This window comes from Oryctolagus cuniculus, chromosome 4 (assembly GCF_964237555.1).
Source record: "Oryctolagus cuniculus chromosome 4, mOryCun1.1, whole genome shotgun sequence".
NCBI classification, from domain to species: Eukaryota; Metazoa; Chordata; class Mammalia; order Lagomorpha; family Leporidae; genus Oryctolagus; species Oryctolagus cuniculus.
The window spans coordinates 139,627,808-139,653,730 of NC_091435.1; the positions used below are offsets into that span (position 1 = coordinate 139,627,808).

General features: G+C 42.2%; 1 protein-coding gene across 3 annotated transcripts in view; it reads left to right on the top strand.

The window, feature by feature from the left end:
• Nucleotides 1-25,923, top strand: part of GK5 (glycerol kinase 5) — a 93,441-nt gene that overhangs the window by 11,556 nt on the left and 55,962 nt on the right. For all 3 annotated transcript variants that reach the window (XM_051859010.2, XM_017346816.3, XM_008266275.4), the window contains exons 2-5: nt 762-855; nt 7,272-7,347; nt 12,333-12,426; nt 21,549-21,680. In XM_051859010.2, coding sequence (XP_051714970.2) covers nt 762-855; nt 7,272-7,347; nt 12,333-12,426; nt 21,549-21,680 — 396 coding nt within the window. The remainder of the gene's footprint in view (nt 1-761; nt 856-7,271; nt 7,348-12,332; nt 12,427-21,548; nt 21,681-25,923) is intronic.

Here is a 25,923-nt window from a genome sequence, read left to right on the forward strand (position 1 = left end):
GTTCACCTTGCAGGAAGTTTCAGTATTTTAGGTGCTTGTTGAAACCCACAACTGTGGCTACAAGGAGGGGATAGGCTGGTACAAAAGCATGGACCCAAGGTAGCGGGGAACGAACTGGGGAAATCTCTCCCATAGCCTGAGTGTTAGGAGTTCTCTTTCCTGTTCTTTGAGCCAAACACTAGAGTGTCCCCTGGTCCATGCTTGAGACCCAGTTCTGGTTCTCAGGGAGCCTGGGGTCCAAGCCAGGAGATGTCAGAAGAAATCTGGGGCACTCACCACTAAGTTAATAGCACTGCAGTTCTTGTCACTTCCCAGTCTGCCTGCTAGTGTATACTTTTTCAGAGTATGCAAATAGCTATTCCTTGTACTCTGTCCAGATTTTATATTTGTATTCAGGGAGACACACAGGATAGAGTGTTTTTATTCCATCACAGTCTGAACTGAAACCTGGATCCTTCTTGGTTTGTTTCTTATTTTCTGAAAGTCTAATTTTTATTATAAAAATACATTTTCATTGTAGAAAATTTGGAAAATAAAGGTAAAGATAAAAGAAGCTGAAGTCTTTTGTAAACTTATGAACACTCATGAGCTTACGATATTTTTGTGTTGGTAGATAGTTCTCTTTATTTAATATATACTTTTAACAACAAAGTTAATTAGGTAATAAAATCATGTGTTAATTATTTTAACCAGCGGTCTTATGACAGATTCTTTTGACGATTTAATGATGTTTTTTCTAAATTTTTTTTTTTCTTAAATAGGTGGAAAGTCTTTATCCTCAAACTGGCTGGGTTGAAATTGATCCTGATGTTCTCTGGGTTCAATTTATTGCTGTAATAAAAGATGCTGTCAAAGGTAATTGGATTTATGAAAATAATAATCTCTATAGTATATTATGTTTATAATAAGAGTTTATGGTTTTCTTATGTTATAATATGCATACAGTATTTTATTGGGGACATAGTTTCCCATAATTTTCAGGGTGAAATTTGTGGTTTACAGTGAGGCACTTTATCAAAGAAAGGTAACAGCATCTTTCTCCTCTGGTTTGTCTCTTTGTAGCTGTAATATAATAAGTGTTTACCTTCCTTTGTTCCAAGTTGTAGCTTGTGCTGATTTGATTTCCTGTTGGGTACAAAGTACCAGATGATTATAAACAAAGTTATTATGCACAGTTCCTACTCTCATAAGGTTTACAACTGAGTTACCTTCATTATAAAAAATTTTTTTTTGTTTAGTTTTCTGTGTGACCACTTGGAAAAGTACCCTGGCATAAAATCTTACCTGTTTAAGAGTGTTTTCAGTGCAGCCTTGTTTAAGACTATGGTGTGTGATGATTTGTAAATGTAAATTCCAAAAGCTCTTTGACTTTGTCTTTCTGTCTGAATTTCTTCTCCTCATCTTTTGAGTGTGAAGTGTTTCAACCCCTATTAAAAAGCTGCAAAAATAATACAGTGGAAACCTGTAGACCCCTCTCTTAGTTCTGAACATATTTCACATTGTTTTCAGTTCTCTACAAACTGTTTTTTTTCAAACCATTCAAGGCTTAGTTGTCACCCCTCTATACTGCAACATTGTCTCCAAAGGAAAGGAGTATTTTCCTATATAAACGAAACACAGTTATCATGCTCAGAAAATTTAACATTAATGCAATTGATTTTGTGGTACTCAGACTTTAATATTCTCTCTTATCTTTTTACAATCTAGAATCCAACCAAAGATGAGGTATTCCATTTTGCTGTCAGTCTCTTGTTTCCTTTAATCTGGAGCATGTTCTTCATGATACTGACAGTTTTCACAGATACAGGCCAGTTTATTAGACTGTACCTCACTTTGGGGTTGTCTGATTGTATCCTATGATTAAATTCTGGTTAAACATTTTTGAAGGAATTATTCATATAAGGAGTGATACATTTTCCTCAGAACTCAAATTAAAGGTGTCTTGTGTTGGGTAAATTGATTTTAAAAGAATCTCTCTCTCTCTCTCTCTCTCTCTCTCTCTCTCTGTCACCCACACACACACACACACACACACACTTGAGTTGCTGTATTAAAAAAACTTGGGTCAAAAACTTTGTTTTTATTTGCTGCCTTGACATTTGTTTGTGTTCAAAATAAGACTTCACCTTAATAATTATATTCTTTTCCTGAGGGTCTTTAATTGCTATCCACCAGCTTTGTTGCCCACTGAGGTGTTGTCACACAGCAAGTTAAGTAGCTGCCCTCAATGCTGACATCCCATATGAGCACTGGTTCAAGTCCTGGTTGCTTCACTTCTGATCCAGCTCCCGGCTAACATGCCTGGGGAAGCAGCAGAGGATGGTGCAAGTGGGAGACTCAGATGGAGTTCCATGAACCTGGCTTCATCCTGGCCCAGTCTCAGACAGTGTAGCCATTTGGGGAATGAACCAGCAGATGGAAGATCTTTCTCTCATCCCCTTTGCCTCTCCCTCTCTATGACTCTGCCTTTCAAATAAAAAATTCTGCCTTTCAAATAAATAAATGAATCTTGGAAAGAGAGGAAAGAAAGGAAAGGAAAAAAGGAAAGAAAAAGAAAGAAAAGGAAGGAAGGAAAGGAGAAGAGAGGAGAGAAGAGAAAAGAAAAGAAAAAAGCCGGCGCCGTGGCACACGAGGCTAATCCTCCACCTACGGTGCCGGCACCCCGGGTTCTAGTCCCATTTGGGGCGCCGGATTCTGTCCCGGTTGCTCCTCTTCCAGTTCAACTCTCTGTTGTGGCCCAGGAAGGCAGTGGAGGATGGCCCAAGTGCTTTGGCCCTGCACCCGAATGGGAGACCAGGAGGAAGCACCTGGCTCCTGGCTTCGGATCAGCGCAGTGCACCGGCTGTAGCGGCCATTTGGGGGTGAACCAACGGAAAAAGGAAGACCTTTCTCTCTGTCTCTTTCTCTCTCACTGTCTAACTCTGCCTGTCCCCCCCCACCAAAAAAAAAAAAAGAAAGAAAGAAAGAAAAGAAAAAAAGAAAAAGAAAAGAGGGCCAGCTCTGTGGCTCAGTAGGTTAAGCTTCTGCCTGCAGGGCTAGTATCCTGTATGGACATCAGTTTGAGTCTCGGCTGCTCTGCTTCCTATGCAGCTCCCTGCTGATGGCCTGGGAAAGTGGTGAAAGATAGCCTACGTGCTTGGGCCCCTGCACCCATGTGGGAGACCTGGAAGAAGCTCCTGGCTCCTGGCTTGGGATGGGCCCAGATCCAGCCGTTGTGGCTATTTGGGGAGTGAATCAGTGATTGGAAGACCTTTCTCTCTGTCTCTGTCTCTCCCTCTCTCTGTTTGTAACTCTATCTCTCAAATAAATAAATAAAACATAAAAAAAAAAAAATGGGAAGTAGTTAGGCATTTGGGCTATAAAGTTAGGAAAATGAAAAGATTGACCCCTGCCTAATTAAAAGTCAATCTTTCAGTATCATCAAGGAAAAAATTCAACCTAAAAGGTCCTTTTGAAAAGACTTATTTATTTGAGAGGTGAAGTTATAGACGTAGAGAGAGACTTCAATCTGCTGGTTCACTCCCCAAGTGACCACAACGACCAGAACTGGGCTGATCTGAAGCCAGGAGAAAGGACTTCTTCTGGGTCTCCCACGTGGGTGCATCTTGGAACATCTTCCACTGCTTTCCCAGGCATATTAGCAGGGAGCTGGATCAGAAGTAGAGCAGCTGGGACTCAAACCAGTGTCCATATGGGATGCTGGCACTGCAGGCAGAGGCTTAGTCTACTACACCACAGTGCCAGCCCCCAACCTAACTTTACTTAGTATTTTTTTTCTAACTTTTAAAACAAAAAGACTATTTTACTATTGTGCAGATATGTTCATTTTTCCCCTGTAAGTAAAATACTTCAAATCATCTTAGTAATGCTTTATTAGCTCCAGTTGTCTTATTAAAGTGCTGAACCCAAGATCTAAATATAAGACCTGAAGCTATTGAAACCACTAGAAGAAGCATAGTGAAAGCACTTCAAGACATTGGTAAAGAGGCAGGCATTTGACATAGTGGTTAAAATACTGGTTAAGATGCCTGTGTCCCATATCAGAGTACCTGGGTTTGCTACCAGGTTCTGGCTCCTGAATCTAGGTTCCTGCTAATGGGGACATAGGGAAACAGCAGTGATGGCTCATGGTTGGGTTCCTGCCATCCACGTAGGGATCCTGGATTGAGTTCCTAGTTCTTGGCTTCAGTGCAGCCCAGTCCTGGCCATTGTGAACATTTAGGCAGTGAATCAGCAAAAGGGAGCTTTCTTATCCTGTCTTTCTGTCTGTCTGTCTCTCTGCTTCTCAGTTAGATAAATGGGAAAAACATTGTGGTAGGTAGTCATTTTCTGGATGAGACCTCAAATGCACAAATAGACAGATGGTATTATAACAAATGCAGAAGCTTCTGCACAGCAAAGGAAATAATAGAGTGAAGAATCAACTAACAGAATGGGAGAAAATATTTGCAAACTATTCGTCTGAAAAAGGATTAATGTCCAGAATACATAAAGAATTCAAAAAAACCAACACATGCACAAAAAAACCAAGTAAAAATGAATCAATGATCTAAATAGATATTTCTCAAAAGAAAAAATACAAATGTCCAATGAATACATGAATAGATGCTCACTATCATTTCTTCATCAGGGAAATGCATATCAAAAATACAATGAGATATCATCTCACCCCCATTAGAATGACTTTTATAAAAAATCCAAAACATTACATGCTATTGAGGATGTAGAAAAAAGCGAGCTAAAAACTGTATTTATTTCTTAGGGCTGGCACTGTGGTGTATCAGGTAAAGCCACTGCCCGCAGTGCTGGCATCACATTGAACACTGGTTTGAATCCCAGCTGCTCCACCTCCAACCCAGCTACCTACTGATGTGCCTGGGAGAGTAGCACAAGATGGTCCAAGTCCTTGGGCCCCTGTACCCATGAGGGAGACCCTGAAGAAGCTCCTGGCTCCTGGCTTTGGATCAGACCAGCTCCAGTTGTTATAGGCATTTGGGGAGTGAACCAGTGGATAGAAGATCGATACCTCTCCCTCCCTCCCTTCCTCTCTCTCTCTCTCTCTCTCTCTGCCTCTCTCTCTATCTTTGCCTCTCTGTAACTCTGCCTTTCAAGTAAATAAATAAATCTTTTTAAAAATATATTTATCTCCCGTGTGGGTGGCAGGGACCCAATTGCTTGAGTAAATATCTGCTGTCTCCCAGGTTGCATATTAGCAGGAAGGTGGATTGGAAATGGAGTAGCTGGTACCTGAACAGACTTTCTGATATGGAATATGGGCATCCCAAGTGGCAACCAAACTACTGTGCCAAATGCCTGCCTCTCAGAGGGAATTTTACATACTGTTGGTGGAAATATAAATTAATACAGCCATTATGGAGGATCCTCAAAAACTAACAGTAGAGGGCCGGCGCCGCGGCTCACTAGGCTAATCCTCCGCCTAGCGGCGCTGGCACACTGGGTTCTAGTCCCGGTCGGGGCGCCGGATTCTGTCCCGGTTGCCCCTCTTCCAGGCCAGCCCTCTGCTGTGGCCTGGGAGTGCAGTGGAGGATGGCCCAGGTGCTTGGGCCCTGCACCCCATGGGAGACCAGGAAAAAAGCACCTGGCTCCTGGCTCCTGCCATCGGATCAGCGCGGTGCGCCGGCCGCAGCGCGCCGGCCGCGGCGGCCATTGGAGGGTGAACCAACGGCAAAGGAAGACCTTTCTCTCTGTCTCTCTCTCTCACTGTCCACTCTGCCTGTCAAAAAACAAAAAACAGACAAAAAAAAAAAAAAAACAAAACTAACAGTAGATCTATCATATGATCCAGCTATCCCACTTATGAGTATGTATCTAAAGGAAATGAAGTCAGCATATCAGAGTGCTAAGAGAGGTAGATAGTTAGCCTAGAGGTGAAGATCCCCTTGCTCCACATTAAGTGCTTGGGTTTGGTTTGGGCTCTGGCTCCTGATTTCAGTTTCCTGCTAATTCAGACCCTGGGAGGCAATAGGTGGCTAACATAATTGGACTCTTGCCACCCACATGGGAGACCTGGATTGAATTTCCAATTCCCAGCTTCAGCCTGGCCTAACCCTGGCTATTGTGGGCCTTTGAGTAGTGAACCAGTGAATGAGAATATGTTCTCTTTGTCTCTGTCTCTGTCACACACACACACAGCACACACACACACACACACACACACACATTAAAAACAGAGAGGTAAGAAATGGGCTCACATGTTTATTAGAACACTATTCACATAATTAAGATCTGGAATCAACCTAGGTGCTACCCATGGATGAATTGATTAAGAAAATGTTTGGTGGCCCAGTGCTTTGGCATAATAGGCTAAGACTCTAACCTGCAGTGCTGGCCTCCCATATGGGCACCAGTTCAAGTCCTGGCTGCTCCTCTTCCAATCCAGCTCTTTGCTATGGGCTGGGAAAGCAGTAGAAGATGGCCCAAGTCCTGGGCCCCTGCACCCATGTGGGAGACCTGGAAGAAGCTTCTGACCTCTGGCTTTGGGTCCAACCATTGCAGCCATTTGGGGAGTGAACCAGTGGCTAGAAGATTCTCTATCTCTTCCTCTCTCTGTAACTCAAATAAGTAAATAATCTTAAAAAAAAAAAAAAAGAAAATGTGGGATATATAAACAATGGGATACTATTCAGCAATAAAAAAGAATGAAATCCTGTCAGTTGCAGTGGAATGATGGAACTAGAGGACATTGTGTTAAGTGAAATAAGCTAGATGCATAGATATGTTGAAGCTAAGAAAAGAAGTCAGATGAATATAGAATAGTGGTTACTAGTAGTTGAGAAGGGAGAGAAGGCTGGAAAGCAGGTTGGCTAACCATGACACAGATAGGAGGAGTGAGTTGCAGTGTTCTGCATCACAGCACAGTGAGTGTACTTCACAAGCACCTGTTAGATGTTTTATGAAGAACTGGTAGTGAGGGGCCCAGAGAGTCCAAATAAGAAAAAATGGTAATAGAAAGAAATGCCAGTTAAATACAGGGATCCTTCAAAAAGTTGGTTGAAAATGCATATTATGAAAAACCTATGCATGAATTTCAAAAATTTGTTCACCAAAATAACTTATTATAATTCAGTTTTTCCACAAAGTTCCTGAAGTCCCCTCCTTTGTGTGATTATGACATGTCAATCAAAATTTTTACAAATGGAGATGCCACATGTTTGTCTGAAAAAATGACATCAAGTCATTTTTTTTCTGTACTGTAATATTATAATGAAAAACTTCACTAGCTTTTTAAACACGTTCTATTTGTCTTCTAGCTGCTGGAATACAGATGAATCAAGTTGTTGGTCTTGGCATATCAACACAGAGAGCAACTTTCATTACGTGGAACAAGTAAGTGTGTTGTGTGGCAAGCTGTCCACTCTCAGTTCACGCTGTGTGGACACACTGCTGAGAAATCTGTCCAGGCAGTTTTAAATTTGGGAATTGAGAACAGTTTTGCTTGGTTAAAAAGGATGAAAGCATGTTCCCTGCCTATCATCTGGGTTTGGCTTCTATCAAATAATAACAATTAAAAAAACTGTTGCTGTCATTAACTTCTCTGTTCCTTTTTTTTTTATAGTTAACTTTTCAAATAAGCATGGATTGAAGATCTAAAACATTAGCATATACCAAAAGAGAGTTACATGAGCCTAATAAATTTTAGAAATACAATACATGTATATGGTTTATATTTTCAGTCTACTTCAAATGTAATAATACATTATTTATAACAGATGAGGTATATATAAACATGATTATAATAGAGTAACTACCTCATAGTCATTACCTGTGATACTATGTTTCTTTATTCTTTTTTTATTTATTTATTTTTTATTTTTTGACAGGCAGAGTAGACAGTGAAAGAGAGAGAGACAGAGAGAAAGGTCTTCCTTTGCCATTGGTTCACCCTCCAATGGCTGCCGCGGCTGGTGTACCGCGCTGATCCGATGGCAGGAGCCAGGTGCTTCTCCTGGTCTCCCATGGGGTGCAGGGCCCAAGCACTTGGGCCATCCTTCACTGCACTCCCAGGCCATAGCAGAGAGCTGGCCTGGAAGAGGGGCAACCGGGACAGAATCCAGCACACCGACCGGGACTAGAACCTGGTGTGCCGGCGCCGCTAGGTGGAGGATTAGCCTGTTGAGCCGTGGCGCCGGCCCTCTTTATTCTTAAAACCTTTTATTTAGGTATCATGTCTCTTTTTACAAAAGAGAAAGAAACTGAAGTGAAATAAGTACATTGTTCAAGGTCAGTCAGTACATAGAGCCAAGATTTCAGATTCTCTTTTTGACTCTGAAGCACATGTTCTTTCCACTACCCTCATATTGCCTTCAGCGTGTGTTTCCTGATTTTTTTCTTTTTTCTTTTTTTTTAAAAAAAACAATACTGTTAGTTGTATCTGTCTTCGTAGGCACTGAACCGCAAAGGACATCTTGAGCTTGGGCAGTGGAGAAAAAAACGTGGGAAGAGTCTTAGGAATATATTCAGTGAATTCATAAGGACTTGGCTTTTCATCCAGTATTAGGCAAGAGGAGGAAATTTGAGTTTGCCAGTGTTTCTGCCCTTCACGTTTGGGCAGACGTGATGAAATTACAGAGACTAGAAGAAAAGAATGGGGTGGGTGATGGTGGTGGTGGTGGTGGTGGTGGTGGGTACAAGGGGAGCTGCTGAAGTGGTTGAGTTTTGGACATGTGGATGTGGAGTTATCCTAGAGTTCTCCAGATCATTGGTCTGATGTAGAATGAGACATGGAAACCTGCAAATGGGTGCTCTGGTTTTATAGGGCATGGTGCAGCTCAGGTTGAGGCCTGTGTCTGCAGTTCCCCTGCACCACCCACTTTGGGCACATCTCAAAATGTGCCCATGTTCTTGTCAGATGAAGAAATGAGTTATTTCAAGCTATCTGTGTAGATCACGGTGTCTAATTAATGGTGCTATTGACATTTGGGGCCAGATAATTCTTTGTTGCGGGAACTCTCCCCTGTGGCATTGCACATGTTTAATAGCCTCTCTGGCGTCTACCTGCTAGATGCCAGTAGCACGCACATCCCTACCATTATGACAACCACAGATGTCTCCAGATATTGCCAAATGTCCCCTATCTGAGAACCATTGGTGCAGATGAAGCATTGGGAAATAGGTGTGTTCTCTGGCAGAGATTATCTGGAGAAAAGAACACTGGGTTGAAGATTAGGACTATGAGTGTCTTCCCCAAAATTATTTTTAAGATTTATTTGAAAGATAGAATTGCAGACTGCGAGAGAGAGGGGGAGAGATACATAGAAATTTTCCATCTGCTGGTTCATTCCTCAAATGGCTGCTATGGCAGAGGATGGGTCAGGCCAAAGCCAGGAACCAGAAGCTTCTTCCGGGTTCCTCCCATGGGTGGCAGGAGCCCAAATACTTGGGCCACCCTCCTCTGCATTTCCCAGGCCATCAGCAGGGAGCTGGATTAGAAGCGGAGCAGTTGGGACATAATCCGGCACCCATGTGGAATGCTAGCATTGCAGACAGTGGCTTTACCTGCTAAACCACAATGCTAGCTCCTATTTTATCCTTAAAATTTATTTATTTGAGATACTGAAAGAGAGTGAGGAAGAGAGAGAGAGAGATTCCATGCACTGGTTCATTCCCCAAATGCCTGCCATGACTGGGCTGGGATGGGAAGTGGGAACTCAATCCCTGTCTCCTGTGTGAGTGGCAGGAACCCAATTACCTGAGCCATCACCTGCTACCTCTGAGCCCTGCATTAGCAGGAAGCTGGAGTCAGGGCCTGGAGCCAGGAACTGATGTAGATGTGGGTGCCCTAACTGGCAGCTTAACCTCTAGGCCACATTTCATTACTAAGTTTAAAGGGTGTTAGGGAAGAAAAAGCTGACAAAACAGGACTAAGACAAATCTGGAAGTGGCTGGTCTTGTAAGAGGAGCCAGGAGAGTGTTCCCAGGGGAGCAGCTGATTTGGAAATGAGGTTGCTTTCATCAGGACCTGCTGCTTCCATACCAATGATGACAAGAAGGCCAGAGTATTAAGAAGTGAGGTTTTTGTGTGACACTAGGACCATACCTTCCTTTTGGAAGACGTAGAAAAATCAGATTCCGATACTGTTCACTTCCCTTACTGGTGTTGCTGTTGTTGAAAGGGGTAGGATTTCTTCCTAAGCAGTTAATTATGAGTTTCACTTCTTGGCTGTCCCTTTTTTCTCTTTTGAAATATCCATATTCTTTTATGAGTCTTGGAAACACTGTTTATAGAAACCAAAGCAAGGTACTTTTCAGAAAAACTCCCATGGCTTCATGCCTCTTTTGCCTTAAAATCTTGGAGCCGCATTCTGCTCAGTGAACCCCAGTGAGCCACTGTGTTGCTAGCAGCTTCTACAAGCTTCCCAACAAACAGCCAAAACACAGCAGTGGGCACGGCTCAGAGCCAGCAGGAAGTACTTCTTGCCCATTTACCAGAGAAGGACTGGGCCCTGTGGAAAATCTATTGTTTGCTCTAGTCCCAGCCAGCCCGCCTCCTCCTAACTCACTGATTTGTTTTTATTTTTTTTTCCTCTTGGTACATTCCTGTCCTCTTGGCTGTAGAAATGTTATTTTCCTTCTTGTTGCTGTCAGAGGTCTAAACTTTGAACTTTCTTTTTGCTTTTCTCCTTGTTTCTCAACCCTCTCCTCCTCTGATCAGGAAACGACTTTTATAGTAACTTTTTTCAGTCCTTAAGTTTTCTTTTTATTCAGTATATTTAATTGCTGATGTGTTTAGCCTGCTTTCTCAAATAACTCTAAGTGATATTTCCTCCATCTTGGTTCTTTCAAATTTCTTTTGTTCTAAGAAACTAAAAGCTGTTTGTTTCTTCTAGTTACTGTGTCTCTTCAGGAGACTTCTGCTTAGTAACCCCAGATCAGGGAGAATGGCAATTAGCAATATCAAATCAACTATGAATCACACGAGCTGGGATCCATGCAGTAACTGTTTCAGGGCTCGCAGAAGTAAGGCGCTGGGCTGGCTGCCAAACTCAATATGATGAAGAATAAGAATGACAGTCCCAGAGTGGACGTCGTGGTATAGTTAACTCTGCTTGGGTTGCCTGCATCCCATATTGGAGTGCCTGGGATTGAGTCCCGCCTCCCCTTCTCATCCAACCTGTTGCTAGTGTGCCTGGGAGACACCAGATGATGATGGTCAAGTCCTTGGTTTCCTGCCATCCACAAGGGAGACCTGAATCCTGACCTCAGATCCTGGATCCTGACCTCAGCCTCACCCAGCCCCTGCTGATGTGGACATTGGGGAATGAACCAACAGATGGAAATATCTCTCTTTCTTTTTCTCTCTGTCTCTCCCTTTTTCTCTGTCACTCTTTCAAATAAATAAATAAATTTTTTAAAATGCCTATCCTCAAGAAATTTAGCCTCAGTATATAAGTATATAAATTACTCTGCATTCCAGATTTTTTTTCTTCTGTATTTCTTAGCTCTGTAGTATTGTAGTATTGACCTGAGGCTTGGTCAAATTTTGTTTTTCAGGAAAATTTTGTTTATCAGGGAGATTTTATTAAGTATGTTAGGCTCCCAATGGCTAAGCCCACCCTCAAGCTGAGAGGTGTAGAAAAGGCTCAGGCTATATTTCAGCCCCTTGTACGTTAGAGGAGTTTGTCTCATAAATGCAATGCAGGGGATAAACATTGGCATTTTTATCTTGCTTTAAAAGTTTATAGATCAAAGGGCTGGCACTGTGGTACAGCAGGTAAAGCTGCCACCTGCAGTGCCAACAGCCCATATAAATGCCAGTTTGAGCCCCATCTGCTCCACTTCTAATCCAGCTCTCTGCTAATGGGTCTGGGAAAGCAGTGGAAGATTACCCAAATCCTTGGGCCCCTGTGCCCATGTGGGAGACTCAGAAGAAGCTCCAGGCTCCTGGCTTTGGATTGGCACAACTCCTGCCATTTGGGGAGTGAACCAGCAGATGGAAGACCTTCCTCCCCCACTCTCTGTAACTCTGCCTTTCAAATAAATAAATAAATCTTTAAAAAAAAGTTTATAGATCAGATCATCAAAGGCCTTCTTATAAGTTATGTTTGTTTTTAGAGTTGTGCACACTGTCATGTTTCAAAAGGAATGCCTCTACAGATAATGTCTGATTTCAAGTTTTGTGTTGTACCTCACTTCCTAATTGTTATGCACTTTGTTCCGTTTATAAAAGCCAAGAGACATCATTCAGAAAGCCCGTATCATTAAGTCATACTTAGACGTTACAGTTTGGTCTCTCATGTTGTTTTCTCGTATGCAGATCTTTCATGGAGTCTCTGATTTATATTGAGTCTCAAAACTGTTTCCATCTTTCATAGGAAAACAGGACATCATTTTCACAACTTCATTAGTTGGCAAGACCTAAGAGCTATTGAACTTGTAAAATCCTGGAATAGTTCTCTTCTAATGAAGGTAAACTTTGTCTTCTGTGATTTGGATATTGTTGTTTTCTCTGGTAAATGACCTTAATGGAGATTAAGAAAAGAATGCACATACATTCACACTCTCCACACCAGTGAAATGAATAGTTGTCACCCAAAAGCATACATGGTACACTGTAGTACTTAACACCTGCACCACAAGAAGTCCTGGGGGGATGGAGTCAGAGTGGACCACAGTTTCACATGTTAGTGAGAACTGATGTTTCTGCCCTTGAGAAATGGAAATCATGTAGCCTGGAGAGAATGATATGGTGAAATTTTATTGTCTTAGGTTAGAAAAGTAGGGAGAGGATATTGAGATAGCTAGCTAGCAGACTGCCCTCTGCTCTTAATGTTATGCTTGTCACATAGTAGGCCATCAGCAAATGACAGTTTATAATGATCATGACAGTGACCAGAGCAACAGCATGAACATTAGCCACTCTGGTGTCATTTTTTCCAGATCTTCACTCCTGGCTGTGAGACCACTGAATTCTTTTTTTTTTTTTTTAAGATTTATTATTTATTTGAAAGTCAGAGTTACACAGAGAGAGAAGGAGAGGCAGAGAGAAAGGTCTTCCATCTGCTGGTTCACTCCCCAGATGGCTGCAATGGCCGGAGCTGCGCCGATCCAAAGCCAGGAGCCAGGAGCTTCCTCTGGGCTTTCCCATGCAGGTACAAGGAGCCCAGGGACTCAGGCCATCTTCCACTGCTTTCCCAGGCCATAGAAGAGAGCTGGATTGGAAGTGGAGCAGCTGGCGCCACGGCTCAACAGGCTAATCCTCCGCTTAGCGGCGCCGGCACACCGGTTTCTAGTCCCAGTCGGGGCACTGGATTCTGTCCCGGTTGCCCCTCTTCCAGGCCAGCTCTCTGCTGTGGCCCAGGAGTGCAGTGGAGGATGGCCCAAGTACTTGGGCCCTGCACCCCATGGGAGACCAGGAGAAGCACCTGGCTCCTGCCTTCGGATCGGCGCGGTACGCTGGCCGCAGTGCACCACCTGCGGCGGCCATTGGAGGGTGAACCAACAGCAAAGGAAGACCTTTCTCTCTGTCTCTCTCTCTCTCACTGTCCACTCTGCCTGGTAAAAAAAAAAAAAAAAAGGGGAAGTGGAGCAGCTGGGACTCAAACCGGTACCCCTAAGGGATACCAGCACTGCAGGCCATGGCTTTACACTGTATGGCACAGCGCCAGCCCCAGATCACTGAGTTCTAAAATGACTTTTCAGATCCTCAAATGTAATCAAATCTATAGTAGTTGATGTTATAATCAACATGCTATATTGATTATTTTAATACTTCTAATGTATCACTTAATGCCTTCTCAGCTATTGTACTGGTTGGTACTTGATGGTACACGGAGGAATGTCTGGAGTATCAGTTTTACTTGATAAGCATTTTTTAAAGATTTACCTTTTTTTAATTTATTTTCTTATTATTTATTTGAAACAGTTGGGCCATCCTTCGCTGCTTTCCCAAGAGCATTATTAGGGAGCTGGCTTGGAAGTGAAGGAGCTGAGACTTGAACTGACATTCTTATGGGATGCCTGGTGTCACAGGCAGAGGCTTAGCCTGCTTTGCCACAGTGCCAACCCCTTGATAAGCATTTGAAGACATAATAGTTTTGTATGAAAACAACATGAATGTACTCACAGAATATAACAACAATGCATGAGTGGCACAGTTTTTCCATAATCTCACCTGCATAGGGTTTTTTTGTTTGCTTAAAATATAAAAATGCTGGGGCAGCACTGTGGTGTAGTGGGTAAAGCTGCTGTCTGCAGTGCGGCATCCCATATGGGCACCAGTTTGAGTCCTGGCTTCTCCACTTCCAATCTGGTTCTCTGCTATGGCCTGAGAAAGCAGTGGAAGTTGGCCCAAGTCCTTGGGCTCTTTTACCCACATGGAAAAACCCAGAGGAAGCTCCTGGCTCCTGGCTTTGGATTGGCCCAGCTCTGGCCGTTGTGGCCATTTAGGGCGTGAACCAGTAGGTAGAAGATTTCTTTCTCTCTCCCTGACTCTGCCTCTCTGTTACTCTGCCTTTCAAATAAATCTTTTAAAGAATATATAAAAATGCACCTTGCTGCAATAATTTGTGAGGATGAATATTGAAGTTGCTATTTGTAGGTAAGACACACACTGATTAGAGGAGTTCCAGGTGCTCATAAGAAATCAGATGGACCTGAATTATAAACTTAACTGTATAATTTATAATAATATAATTTATGTGGGCCGGCGCCATGGCTCACTAGGCTAATCCTCTGCCTTGCGGCACTGGCACACCGGGTTCTAGTCCCGATCGGGGCACCAGATTCTGTCCCAGTTTCCTCTCTTCCAGGCCAGCTCTCTGCTGTGGCCAGGGAGTGCAGTGGAGGATGGCCCAAGTGCTTGGGCCCTGCACCCCATGGGAGACCAGGATAAGTACCTGGCTCCTGCCATTGGATCAGCTCAGTGCGCCGGCCGCAGCGCGCCAGCCCGCGGCGGCCATTGGAGGGCGAACCAACGGCAAAGGAAGACCTTTCTCTCTGTCTCTCTCTCTCACTGTCCACTCTGCCTGTCAAAAAAAAAAAAAAAATATATATATATATATATATAATTTATGTACTTTAATGTGTAATTTTAGTTTTTAATAGTTCATCAAACATTCCTTTGAAAATAAACTGGGACTTTATAAATACATTTTATTTCCATAGTAAAGCCCAAAATCTAAATCTTGTTGCAAAACTGTGGCCTCAAGGTTAAAACTGAGCATCTAAATCAATTTGTCTACCTGATATTGAACGTGTGCACAAAGTTTTGGTTCTTCTTACCAGAAAAATGCAGACCAACCCAGATTCTCAGTTTAGCTCACACAATTCCAGGGCCTGTCCAAGAAAGAAAGGGACCCAACCTTTCAGTCGTCCTGCCCAACTACTAATGGTGTATTGATTGAGGCTCTCGGAAAGGTCTCTGGAGTATTTTTCAGAGCTGGCACGAAAGTCGTTAGTTTAGCCAAGGCTAGCCTCAAGCTGAATGGTGAAATGTCTGAGGCATGTTGGTCATCTTTTGCTATCTTCAGTCTCCTCAAGCATCGAAACTTCCTCTCATAGTTAGTTTTGCTCTTCCCAGTGATTGCTAAGGCTCTTCTTTGCTCTTAGCATAAAATCCCAATCATTAACCTGATTTGGTTCCACGTATAACTCTGACCACATCCCAGACTCTTTTCTTCCTGAAGTTGCTAGTAGTGGGGCTCCATCTTTGCCAGGCTGGTTTTGTTCTTGTAGCCCCGGAGCCCTTTCTCACCACAATGCCCTCCTATATGCAGTGGTCTCTCTGCCATCATGACTGGAAACTTCTCGCCCTTTAGGGTCCAGCTCATGTGCCTTTGAGCATTTCTCTGCCGTTCTATTTAAAGTGGCCTCTCCCCATACCCAGACTCTCACATTGTCCTTTATTGCTTCCATAGCACTTACTAAATTTCAAAGATTCTGAGGCATACATTTTTAAAATTAAAATTTTAATTGAACTAATTGTAGGTTCATGTGCAGTTTCAAAAAATAATACAGAAATCCCTTGTCCATTTTGCAGTTCATCCCAATGGTAACATTTTGTAGAACAATAGTGTAATGTCACAACCAGGATCTTGACATTAATAATATCTATAGCTGTATTCAGATTTCTCCAGTTTCACTTGTATTTACTGTGTACGTGTATGTGTTTGTGTGTACTGATTTCTATACGATCTTTTCATCTGTATAGATTCATGCATCAGACACCACATGTAAGATACTGAACAAATCCATCACCAGAAGTATCCTTTGTTTTGCTTTTTCATGACTACATCTCCCTCTCTCCTATATACCTCCCCACCATGTCCTATCCTTAGCTCTGGCAACCATGAATCTGTCCTCTACTATAAAATGCTCTAATTTTAGAAATGTTATATGCATAGAATCGTACCATTTTGTTTAAAAAAAAAGATGATATATTTATATCCTTTAATATACCTTATACCTTTAGAAGCAAAGTTCATTAACTGATTTAAAAAGAAAAGTTTGCACAATTTGTACCAATATATCTCAAAAAAGTCAAACTTGCAAGAACAGAAAAAAAAAAAAAGCCAAGATGTATACCCAACCTGTTAGGCCTCTATTTGTATGCCATATCATTTCATTTGAGTACCATTAAAAAAAAGACTGGATTATAATCTCAGTATGCTTATTCTTTTGCAATATAAATTAAGAAATTACAAATTATGTCCCTTTGGAAAAAGCAGTATTAACACAATGCAATCAGAATTTCTAATTAATACAAGTAACAATCTAGACAGTTTTGTTACTGTAGGCTAGTGATGTCTGAAATGGTGGAGCTTCTCCTGGTCTTTCAGTCCCTCCTGGCTTCTGATAGTGGGCTTTCCTGTGAAGCAGAAGTGGTGCTGTGGGTCCAGGCCCCACCAGTTCCCGTGTCCATGCAGGAACTGCAGTGCCAGATCCCCGCTGCTCATCTCTTCATCGTGGCTTTGCCACAGAAGGAGCATGTGGACTCAGTGAGCTGGTTGATTTTAGTTTTCACCATTTTTGCAGGAGGCAGGCAGGTCCTGTATTTACTGATGATTCTGATCTTCTTGGTACGCTTAGACATGTCACTGCCACCTAGGTCTGAGTCCACAGAGCCATACCTCTTTTAAAAATACAAGGTTTAGAGGCTGGCATTGTGGCAAAGGAGGTTAAGCCACCACCCATGACACTGCATCCCATATTGGAGCGCTGGTTTGAGTCCCTGTTGCTCCACTTCCAATCCAGCTTCCTGCTAATGTGCCTGAGAAGGCAGCAGCAGAGGATCCAAGTCTTTGGGTCCCTACCACCTAATTGGGAGACCTGGAAGGAGTTCTTGGCTCCTGGCTTCCACCTAGCCTAGCCATAATAGCCATTTGGGGAGTGAGCCAATGGGTGGAAGATCTCTTTCTCTCTGTCTCTCTGCCTTTCAAATAAATAAAATAAACCTTTAAAATTTTTTTTTACAAACTGACTTTTTGGTACTTTATTTTCCCCATATAGTATAATTCCCTGGAGATTCATTGAAGTCATTGGGTATAACACTAGCTCATTCTTTTTTATTTCTGAGTTGTATTCAGTGCGGATGGACCATTTACCTGTTGAACAACTTCTGCTGATCCCAGTTTTTGGTTCTTACAGATAAGGCTGCTATGAACATTTTTTGTACAGAATTTTTTATGAGCAAAAGTTTTGACTTTTTCTGGAATAAATGTCCCAAGAGTACATTTGCTAGGTCATACAGTAATTGCATGTTAGTTTTTTTTGTTTTGTTTTTGACAGGCAGAGTTAGACAGTGAGAGAGAGAGAGAGAGAGAGAGAGAGAGAGAGAAAGGTCTTCCTTCCGGATTCTGTCCCGGCTGCCCCTCTTCCAGTCCAGCTCTCTGCTGTGGCCCAGGAAGGCAGTGGAGGATGATCCAAGTGCTTGGGCCCTGCACCCGCATGGGAGATCAGGAGAAGCACCTGGCTCCTGGCTTCGGATTGGCGCAGCATGCTGGCTGCAGTGCACTGGCCATGGCGGCCATTTGGGGGGTGAACCAACGGAAAAAGGAAGACCTTTCTCTCTGTCTTTCTCTCTCACAGTCTAACTCTGCTTGTCAAAAACAAACAAACAAACAAACAAACAAAAAAACCAAACATGTTTTTCTATGTGTAAACATCTCTGAAATCAGGATACATTTCTTTTTATTTTTTAAAGATTTACTTATTTGCTTGAAAGAGTAACAGAGAGAGCCAAGAGAGATAGAGAGACAGAGACAGAGAGATGGAGAGATGGATCTTCGATTCACTGGTTCAGTCTCCAAATGGCTACAATGGCAAGAGCCTGGAATTTCATCCAGGTCTCCCAGGTGGGAGACAGAGACCCTTGTACCTGGGCCATCCTCCACTGCTTTCCCAGGCACATTAGCAGGGAGCTGGACCTGAAGCAGAGCAGCCAGAACTTGGACCAGCGCTCTGATACAGGATGGCATCATCAAAGGTAGTGGCTTAACCCACTATACCATGATGCCAGCCTCAGGATGTATTTCTTAGTGGCATTTTAAATAATTTTTTTTGACAGGCAGAGCTAGACAGTGAGAGAGAGAGAGAGAGAGAGAGAGAGAGAGAGAAAGGTCTTCCTTTTCTGTTGGTTCACCCCGCAAATGGCCGCTACGGCAGGCACGCTGCGCCAATCTGAAGCCAGGAGCCAGGTGCTTCTCCTGGTCTCCCATGCAGGTGCAGGGCCCAAGTGCTTGGGCCATCTTCCACTGCCTTCTGGGCCATAGCAGAGAGCTGGACTGGAAGAGGAGCAACCGGGACAGAATTCGGCGCCCCAACTGGGACTAGAACCTGGTGTGCCGGCGCTGTAGGCGGAGGATTAGCCTAGTGAGCCACGGCGCCGGCCAATACTTTCCGTGTATTATGCATACATGATATCTGCATTTTAACAGAATATCCCTGAAGAAAACTAAATCCAAACTTAAAGGTATAATGTGCTTAAAGAAGAACCCATTTTGATCATTTCTTAAAATAATAGCTAAAACCTTATGGACAGTCACTTTAAATACTTTTTCCAAGTCTTATTCTTTAATGAATAATATAAAAATATACATGCATGCAAAATATAAATAGAGAAGGTTTGAGCATTGACAAAGATGCAAAGTTAAAAAGACATGTCTGAGATGTACAGAGGACTGAGTCTATGGACTTTCTGAATTGATCTATTTTCAGCTAAAAATGAAAGGAAAACAGATTTATATTACTGTTTTTCACAAACAAACCAAAGCCTTTAGATTTATTTGTGGGAATGAGGTTAGGATTACCAGAAGTAGATTAATTCAAAAGGGAGTGGGCAGTTCACTGTGTTTTGCAACATGTCAGTTTTGTAAGTTGAATTGTCCATCTGTGTCCTTGTAGTATGTTGCAGAATAAGAGCTTTTATTTTATTTTATTCTATTAATGTTTATTTTCATCTACTTGAGAGGTAGAATGACCAAAAGAGTGAGAAGGGTGTCTTCCATCTGCTGGTTTACTCCTCAGATGTCCACAACAGCCAGGGCCAAATCAGGCCAAAGAATCAGGAACTCCATCCAGGTCTCCCACGTGTGTGGCAGGGACCCAGGTACTTGAGCTGTCACCTGCTGCCTCCCAGGATGTGTAAGAAGCCAGATCAGAAGTGGAGCTGCCAAGACTCAAACCGGCACTCGCCTCCAGTATGGGATGCGGGCCTCCCATGCAGCAGGTAAACAGCTGCACCACAAAACCTGCCCCATTTATTTTTCAATGTCTTAAAACCTTAAAACTCCAAGCTGGTTTTCTGTGTAACTGTGTTTTGTTTTAATTAGTGATTTTACTTATTAAGAAGTAAATCTCACAGACCAGCATTGTGGTGTAGTGGGTAACACTGCCACTTGCAATGTCCCAGTTGATCAACTTCCAACCCAGCTCCCTGCGAATGGCCTGTAAAGGTAATGGAAAGTGGCCCAAGTGCTTGGGCTCCTGGACCCATGTGAGAGACCTGGATGGGGCTATTCGCATTGGCTTGGATTAGCCCTGGCCGTTGTGGCCTCTTGGGGAGTGAACCAGAAGATGGAAGATCTCTCTCTCTCTCTCTCTCTCTCTCTCTCTCTCTCTCTCTTTTGCTCTGTAATGCTGACTTTCAAATAAATTTTTTTTAAAAAAGTAAATCTGAAACTGTATATGCTTCATCTTTGATCATTAGATAAGTATAGATAGTGTTAAATAAAATCATACATTCCAATTTTTAAGTGTTTGATGTGTAGGGGAATTTCCTTACTACTAACTTGACTTCTGATGGAAAAACAAGGTATTAGGAGCTCATTCTTCACTGGCTGGCATTAAGTTTACTCAGGCTTTTGATTAGAGAGGCAATCTGAAGTTGAGATATGAGGTTACAGAAAGCATGAAAATATTTGGAACATGAGCCCTCAAAATCAAAGATTAGCTAACAATTTCGTACAAATGATTGTTTAATAGCAGTGAGTGGATGCTTCTGTGCTGCCAGTGTAGTTAAGTGGCATGTCTCAATGAAATAAGAATGCTGCAAAGGTAGCCTTCTCCCTTGACTGGCTCCTTCCCTCGCTCCCTCCCTCCCTCCCTCCTTCCCTCCCTCCCTCCCTCCCTCCCTTCCTTCCTTCCAAGATTTTTATTTATTTGAGAGGTAGAGTTACAGACAGTGAGAGGGAGAGACAGAGAGAAAGTTCTTCCTTCCATTGGTTACTCCCCAAATGGCCGCAATGGCCGGAGTTGTGCCAATCGGAAGCCAGGAGCCAGGTGCTTCTTCCTGGTCTCCCATGCGGGTGCAGGGGCCCAAGGACTTGGGCCATCCTCCACTGCATTCCCTGGCCACAGCAGAGAGCTGGATGGGAAGAGGAACAGCTGGGACTAAAACTGGCACCCATATGGGTTGCTGGCACTACAGGCGGAGGACTAAGCTACTGCACACGGTGCTGGCCCCTCCTTCCATTTCTATAGTTAAAAAGAGGTAGACAGGTAGAAAATAGTTGTTTTTAAAAGATTTGTGTAGTCAGAGGAGTTCCAAATAGATGTGTTGCTTTTCATATGTTAGAATACAGTCTGGGGGCCGGCGCTGTGGCACAGTAGGCTAAGCCTCTGCCTACAGCACTGGCATCCCATATGGGTTCCAGTCTGTGTCCCTGCTAACCCCTCTTCCTATCCAGCTCCCTGATAATGACCCAAGAAAGCAGCTGAATATGGCCCAAGTGTTTGGGTCCCTATACTCGCATGGAAGACCCAGAAGAAGCACCTGGCTCCTGGCTTCGGATCAGCACAGCTCTGGCCATTGCAGCCATTTGGGGAGTGAACCAGCAGATGGAAGACCTTTTTCTCTGTCTCTCCCACTCTCTATTTGTAACTCTACCTCTCAAATAAATAAAATTTTTAAAAAAGGATGCAGTGTACTCAAGATAATACTGCTGGACTTGACTTTCTTTTGTGCTGATAACACTTTTACAAGTAGTTAAATGATTGTTTTCTGCTTGGTTTGTTTATATGTGCAAATAATTGATATAGAAACATCATACATCATTGAAAGCATTTTCCTAAAATGTCTTTTTCCTAACTAGGTAATACACAGTTCCTGCCGAGTGCTTCACTTTTTCACTAGAAGTAAACGACTGCTAGCCGCCAATATGTTCACTTTCACAACCCAGCATGCTTCTCTGCGCCTGGCCTGGATATTACAGAATATAATAGAGGTAAGCAGAGATTGTGTGTATAGAAACAAGGTAAAGACTGTGGGGAAGAAAATATTCGAGGAATAAAGATAGTGATTTGATTATTTGAGGGAAACTTGTATTTATCATATATTGGAGTGGAAGACAAGGCATCTTTATGTGGTTCATTTTTTTCTAAACATTTTTATTACATCCTAATACATCTAGAAAGGTGAACAAAACAAAATGTACCTATCTGTGATGCACTGTGTAGCCATCTCTGTAATGCCAATCGGATCAAAAACTGGAACACTATAATAATTAATATCACATTTTATTTCTAATATTTGTATGTTTATTTTTCAACCTCATACTTTAATTTTGCCTGAAGATTTTTTAATCAAAAGATGGAATCCTATGGTTTATATATGGTTTATGTCAGATTCCTTTTAGTCAACATATACTGTAATATATGTGTATAAATATTCATATTGTGCATAAATTATTTTTCTTTGATATTTACTGTTTAGACTGTTATTTTACCATAATTTATCCGTTCTGTTGATGTGCATTTGAGTTCTTCTTAGTTGTGGGTTATTATTAATAATACATTTGTCCGTGTACATGTCAGTGCTGGGTCTACATACAGGGATGGAACTTTTAGAGTATGAATTTGCATGTGTATCATCACCTGTAGTGAATAATGTCAAAACACTTTTAAAGTAGTTCTAATAATTTACACATCCACCATCAGTGATGAGAGGACTTTTTATTTTATTTACCAATGTAATTTCTATTTTTAATCTTTTAGCAAACCCCTGGCATTTATTTTTTTATTGTCTCTATAGTTTTGCCTTTTTCAGAATATTATATAATTAAAATAATATAATTTTGTAGCCTTTTCACACTGGCTTACTCTGCTTACCAGTATACTTTTAGCCGATTAACTCCCAAGTTTTCAATTTCAAAATATTTCAACAACCTAATATTTATTTCAAACTTACCATAAACGGTATGTTTATTGCTCATTTTTAGTTTTGACTGCCCTTATATAGGATGATGGGACATAATGGGTTAAGTTTCTCCATGTCTTTTTGTGACTTGATGGATCATTTCTTTTTGTCACTAAGAAATATGTCATTATTTGGATGTTGTCAACATTTGTTAATTCAGTTACCTATTGAAAAACATCTTGGTTGCTTCTAATTTTTGGCAATTATGAATAAAGTTCCTATAAACTTTTGTCTGCAGATTTTTATGTGGACATAAAATTTCAGCTCATTTAGGTAAATACCTAGGGTATGTGATTGCTAGATAGTATGGTAAGACTACATTTAATTTTGTATGAAACTGCCAAATTATCTTCCAAAGTGACTGTAGCATTTTCCCTCCCACCAACAATGAATGAGATTCCCTATTGTTCATATCCTCATCAGCATTTGATGTTGTTAGTGTTGGAGTTTAGTCATTCATTGTAACAGGGTGTAGTATTATCTTAGGTTTTAATAGGTGTGTAGTGGTATCTCATTGTAGTTCCCTAATGGCATATGATATAGAATACATTTTCCTATGTTTATTTACCATTTGAATATCTTCTTTGGGGAGGTGTCTATATAGATCCTTTACCCACTTGAAAAATGTTTAGTTTGTAGACTAATTTTTAGTCAATTTTAGGCTTACAGAAAACTGAATGGAAAATAGTTTCTACATACATCTTCATGCCCACCACTACCAGTTTCCTATTACTTACATATCGCATTAGTGTAGTATTATTTGTTACAATTGATTAACCAATTTTGATGTACTTTTACTAACTAGAATCGATAGTTTACCTTAGGATTCACCCATTGTGTTGTACGTTCTATGGGTCTCCACAAATACATAATGAGATGCATTCACTGTTACAGATTCATACACAATAGTTTTACTTCCCTAAAAATCCCCTCTGGTCATCCTTGTTGGTACAGAGCTTCCAGCAATTTGTCAGTTGCAGTTTAGATTTTCCTATTTAAGATGTTTATCTCTCTGGCTTCTTTCAAGATTTTCTCTGTCTTTGGTTTTCAGCAGTTTGAATATAATACACCCGGTGTGGATTTTTTGATGTTGATGCTTGTGCTTAGTATCCTCTGAGCTTCCTGGATCTATGGTTTGGTATCTGTTATTAATTTTGGAAAATGCTCAGTAAGTTTTATGGAAAATATTTCTTCTGTTCCATTGTTGTCTTCTGATAACTCCCACTATACACGTTATACTTCTTGCACTGACACAGAGCTCATGAATATTGTGTTTTTTTTTGTTTTAAGATTTATTTATTTTATTTGAAAGGCACAGTTACAGAGAGGCAGAGGCAGAGAGAGAGAGATCATCCATCTGCTGGTTCACTCCCCAGATGGCCGCAACGGCAGGAGCTGCGCCGATCCGAAGCCAGGAGCCAGGAGCTTCTTCCAGGTCTTCCACATGACTGCAGGGGCCCAAGAACTAGGGCCATCTTTTACTGCTTTCTCAGGCCATAGCAGAGAGCTGGATCGGAAGTGAAGCAACCAGAACTAGAACTGGCACCCATATGGGATGCCGGAGCTTCGGGCAGCAATTTACCCACTATGCCACAGCACTGGCCCCATGAATATTGTTTTAATATTGCTTTCTTTTTATTCCCCACCCTGCTTTCTTCTTTTTAGTTTGGAAAGTTTTTTTTTTAATTAATTTATTTATTTGAAAGAGTTAAAGAGAGAATCTTCCATCCACTAGTTCACTCCCTAAATGGGTACAACAACTCGAGCTGGGCCAATCTGAAGCCAGAAGCCAGGAGCCAGGAGCTGTATTCATGTTTCTCACGTGGGTGCAGGGGCCCAAGCACTTGGGCCATCTTCCACTGCTTTCCCAGATGCATTAACATGGAGCTGGATCAGAAGTAGAGCAGCCAGGACTGGAACTGGTGCCTATATGGGATGCCAGTGTTGCAGGCGATGGCTTAGCCTACCATGCCACAAGTTTGGGAAGATTTATTTATTTATTTATTTATTTATTATTTTTTTTTTTGACAGGCAGAGTGGACAGTGAGAGAGAGACAGAGAGAGAAAGGTCTTCCTTTGCCGCTGGTTCACCCTCCAATGGCCGCCGCTGCAGCCGGCGCACCGCGCTGATCCTGGCAGGAGCCAGGAGCCAGGTGCTTTTCCTGGTCTCCCATGGGGTGCAGGGCCCAAGCACCTGGGCCATCCTCCACTGCACTCCCTGGCCATAGCAGAGAGCTGGCCTGGAAGAGGGGCAACCGGGACAGAATCCGGAGCCCCAACCGGGACTAGAACCCGGTGTGCCGGCGCCGCAAGGTGGAGGATTAGCCTATTGAGCCACGGCGCCGGCTCGGGAAGATTTATTGATGTGTCTTTTATCTCTTTATATCTTCAAGGTAACTGATTTTTTTTTTTTTTTACTATGTCCAGTCTACTGATGAGTCCACTATGCGCTATCTTCATTTCTGTTACAGTGTTTTTGATTTGTAGCATTTCCTTTTTCTTTCTGAGAGTTTCCATTCCTCTGCTTACCTCTCTATTCTTTCCACTTTCTTTCATTAGAGCCCTTACCATATTAACCATAGACATTTAAAATTCCCTGTCTGCTAATTAAATTCCTTGTCTGCTTCTGGTTCTTTGCTTGCTCTGTCCCTTTAGACTGGGTTTTCTTGCCTTCTGATTTGTTGTTGTTCAAAGCTGTACATGATGTAGTGGGTAAAAGGAACTGAGACAAAATAGGCTTTTAATCTGAGGTTTAATGTTGATCTCACTGGGAGTTATGCTGTATTTACTGTTAGTTGCAGCTGTGATGTCGGAGATAAATTTCCTCACATTTCCTTATTTTTATCTCCTGTGTCATCTCTGGGTTTCCCGGGAGACTTCTTAAATACAGCCTGAAGCTGGCAATGCTTTCAGTTGTAATCTCTGATTAATTCAGAAGTCCTGTTGATGTGGTGAAGGTTGGGGGAAGGCAAAACAGTCTATCATCCATTTACTTAAGAGGTAAAGAGAAAGACACACAGAACTTCCCACCTGCTGATTTGCTTCTCATAGTGCCTGCAACCGCCAGGGCTGGGCTGGACCAAAGCTAGGAGCTGTAAACTCAGTGTGGGACTTCCACGTGAGTAGCACAGACCCATTGCTTGAGCCATCATCTCTGTCTCCCAGGATGTGCACATTAGCAGGGAGCTGAAATGGGGAGCAGAGCCAAGATCTAACCCAGGCACTCTGATGATAGGATGCGGGCATTGCAACCTGCAGCTTAACCTCTGTGC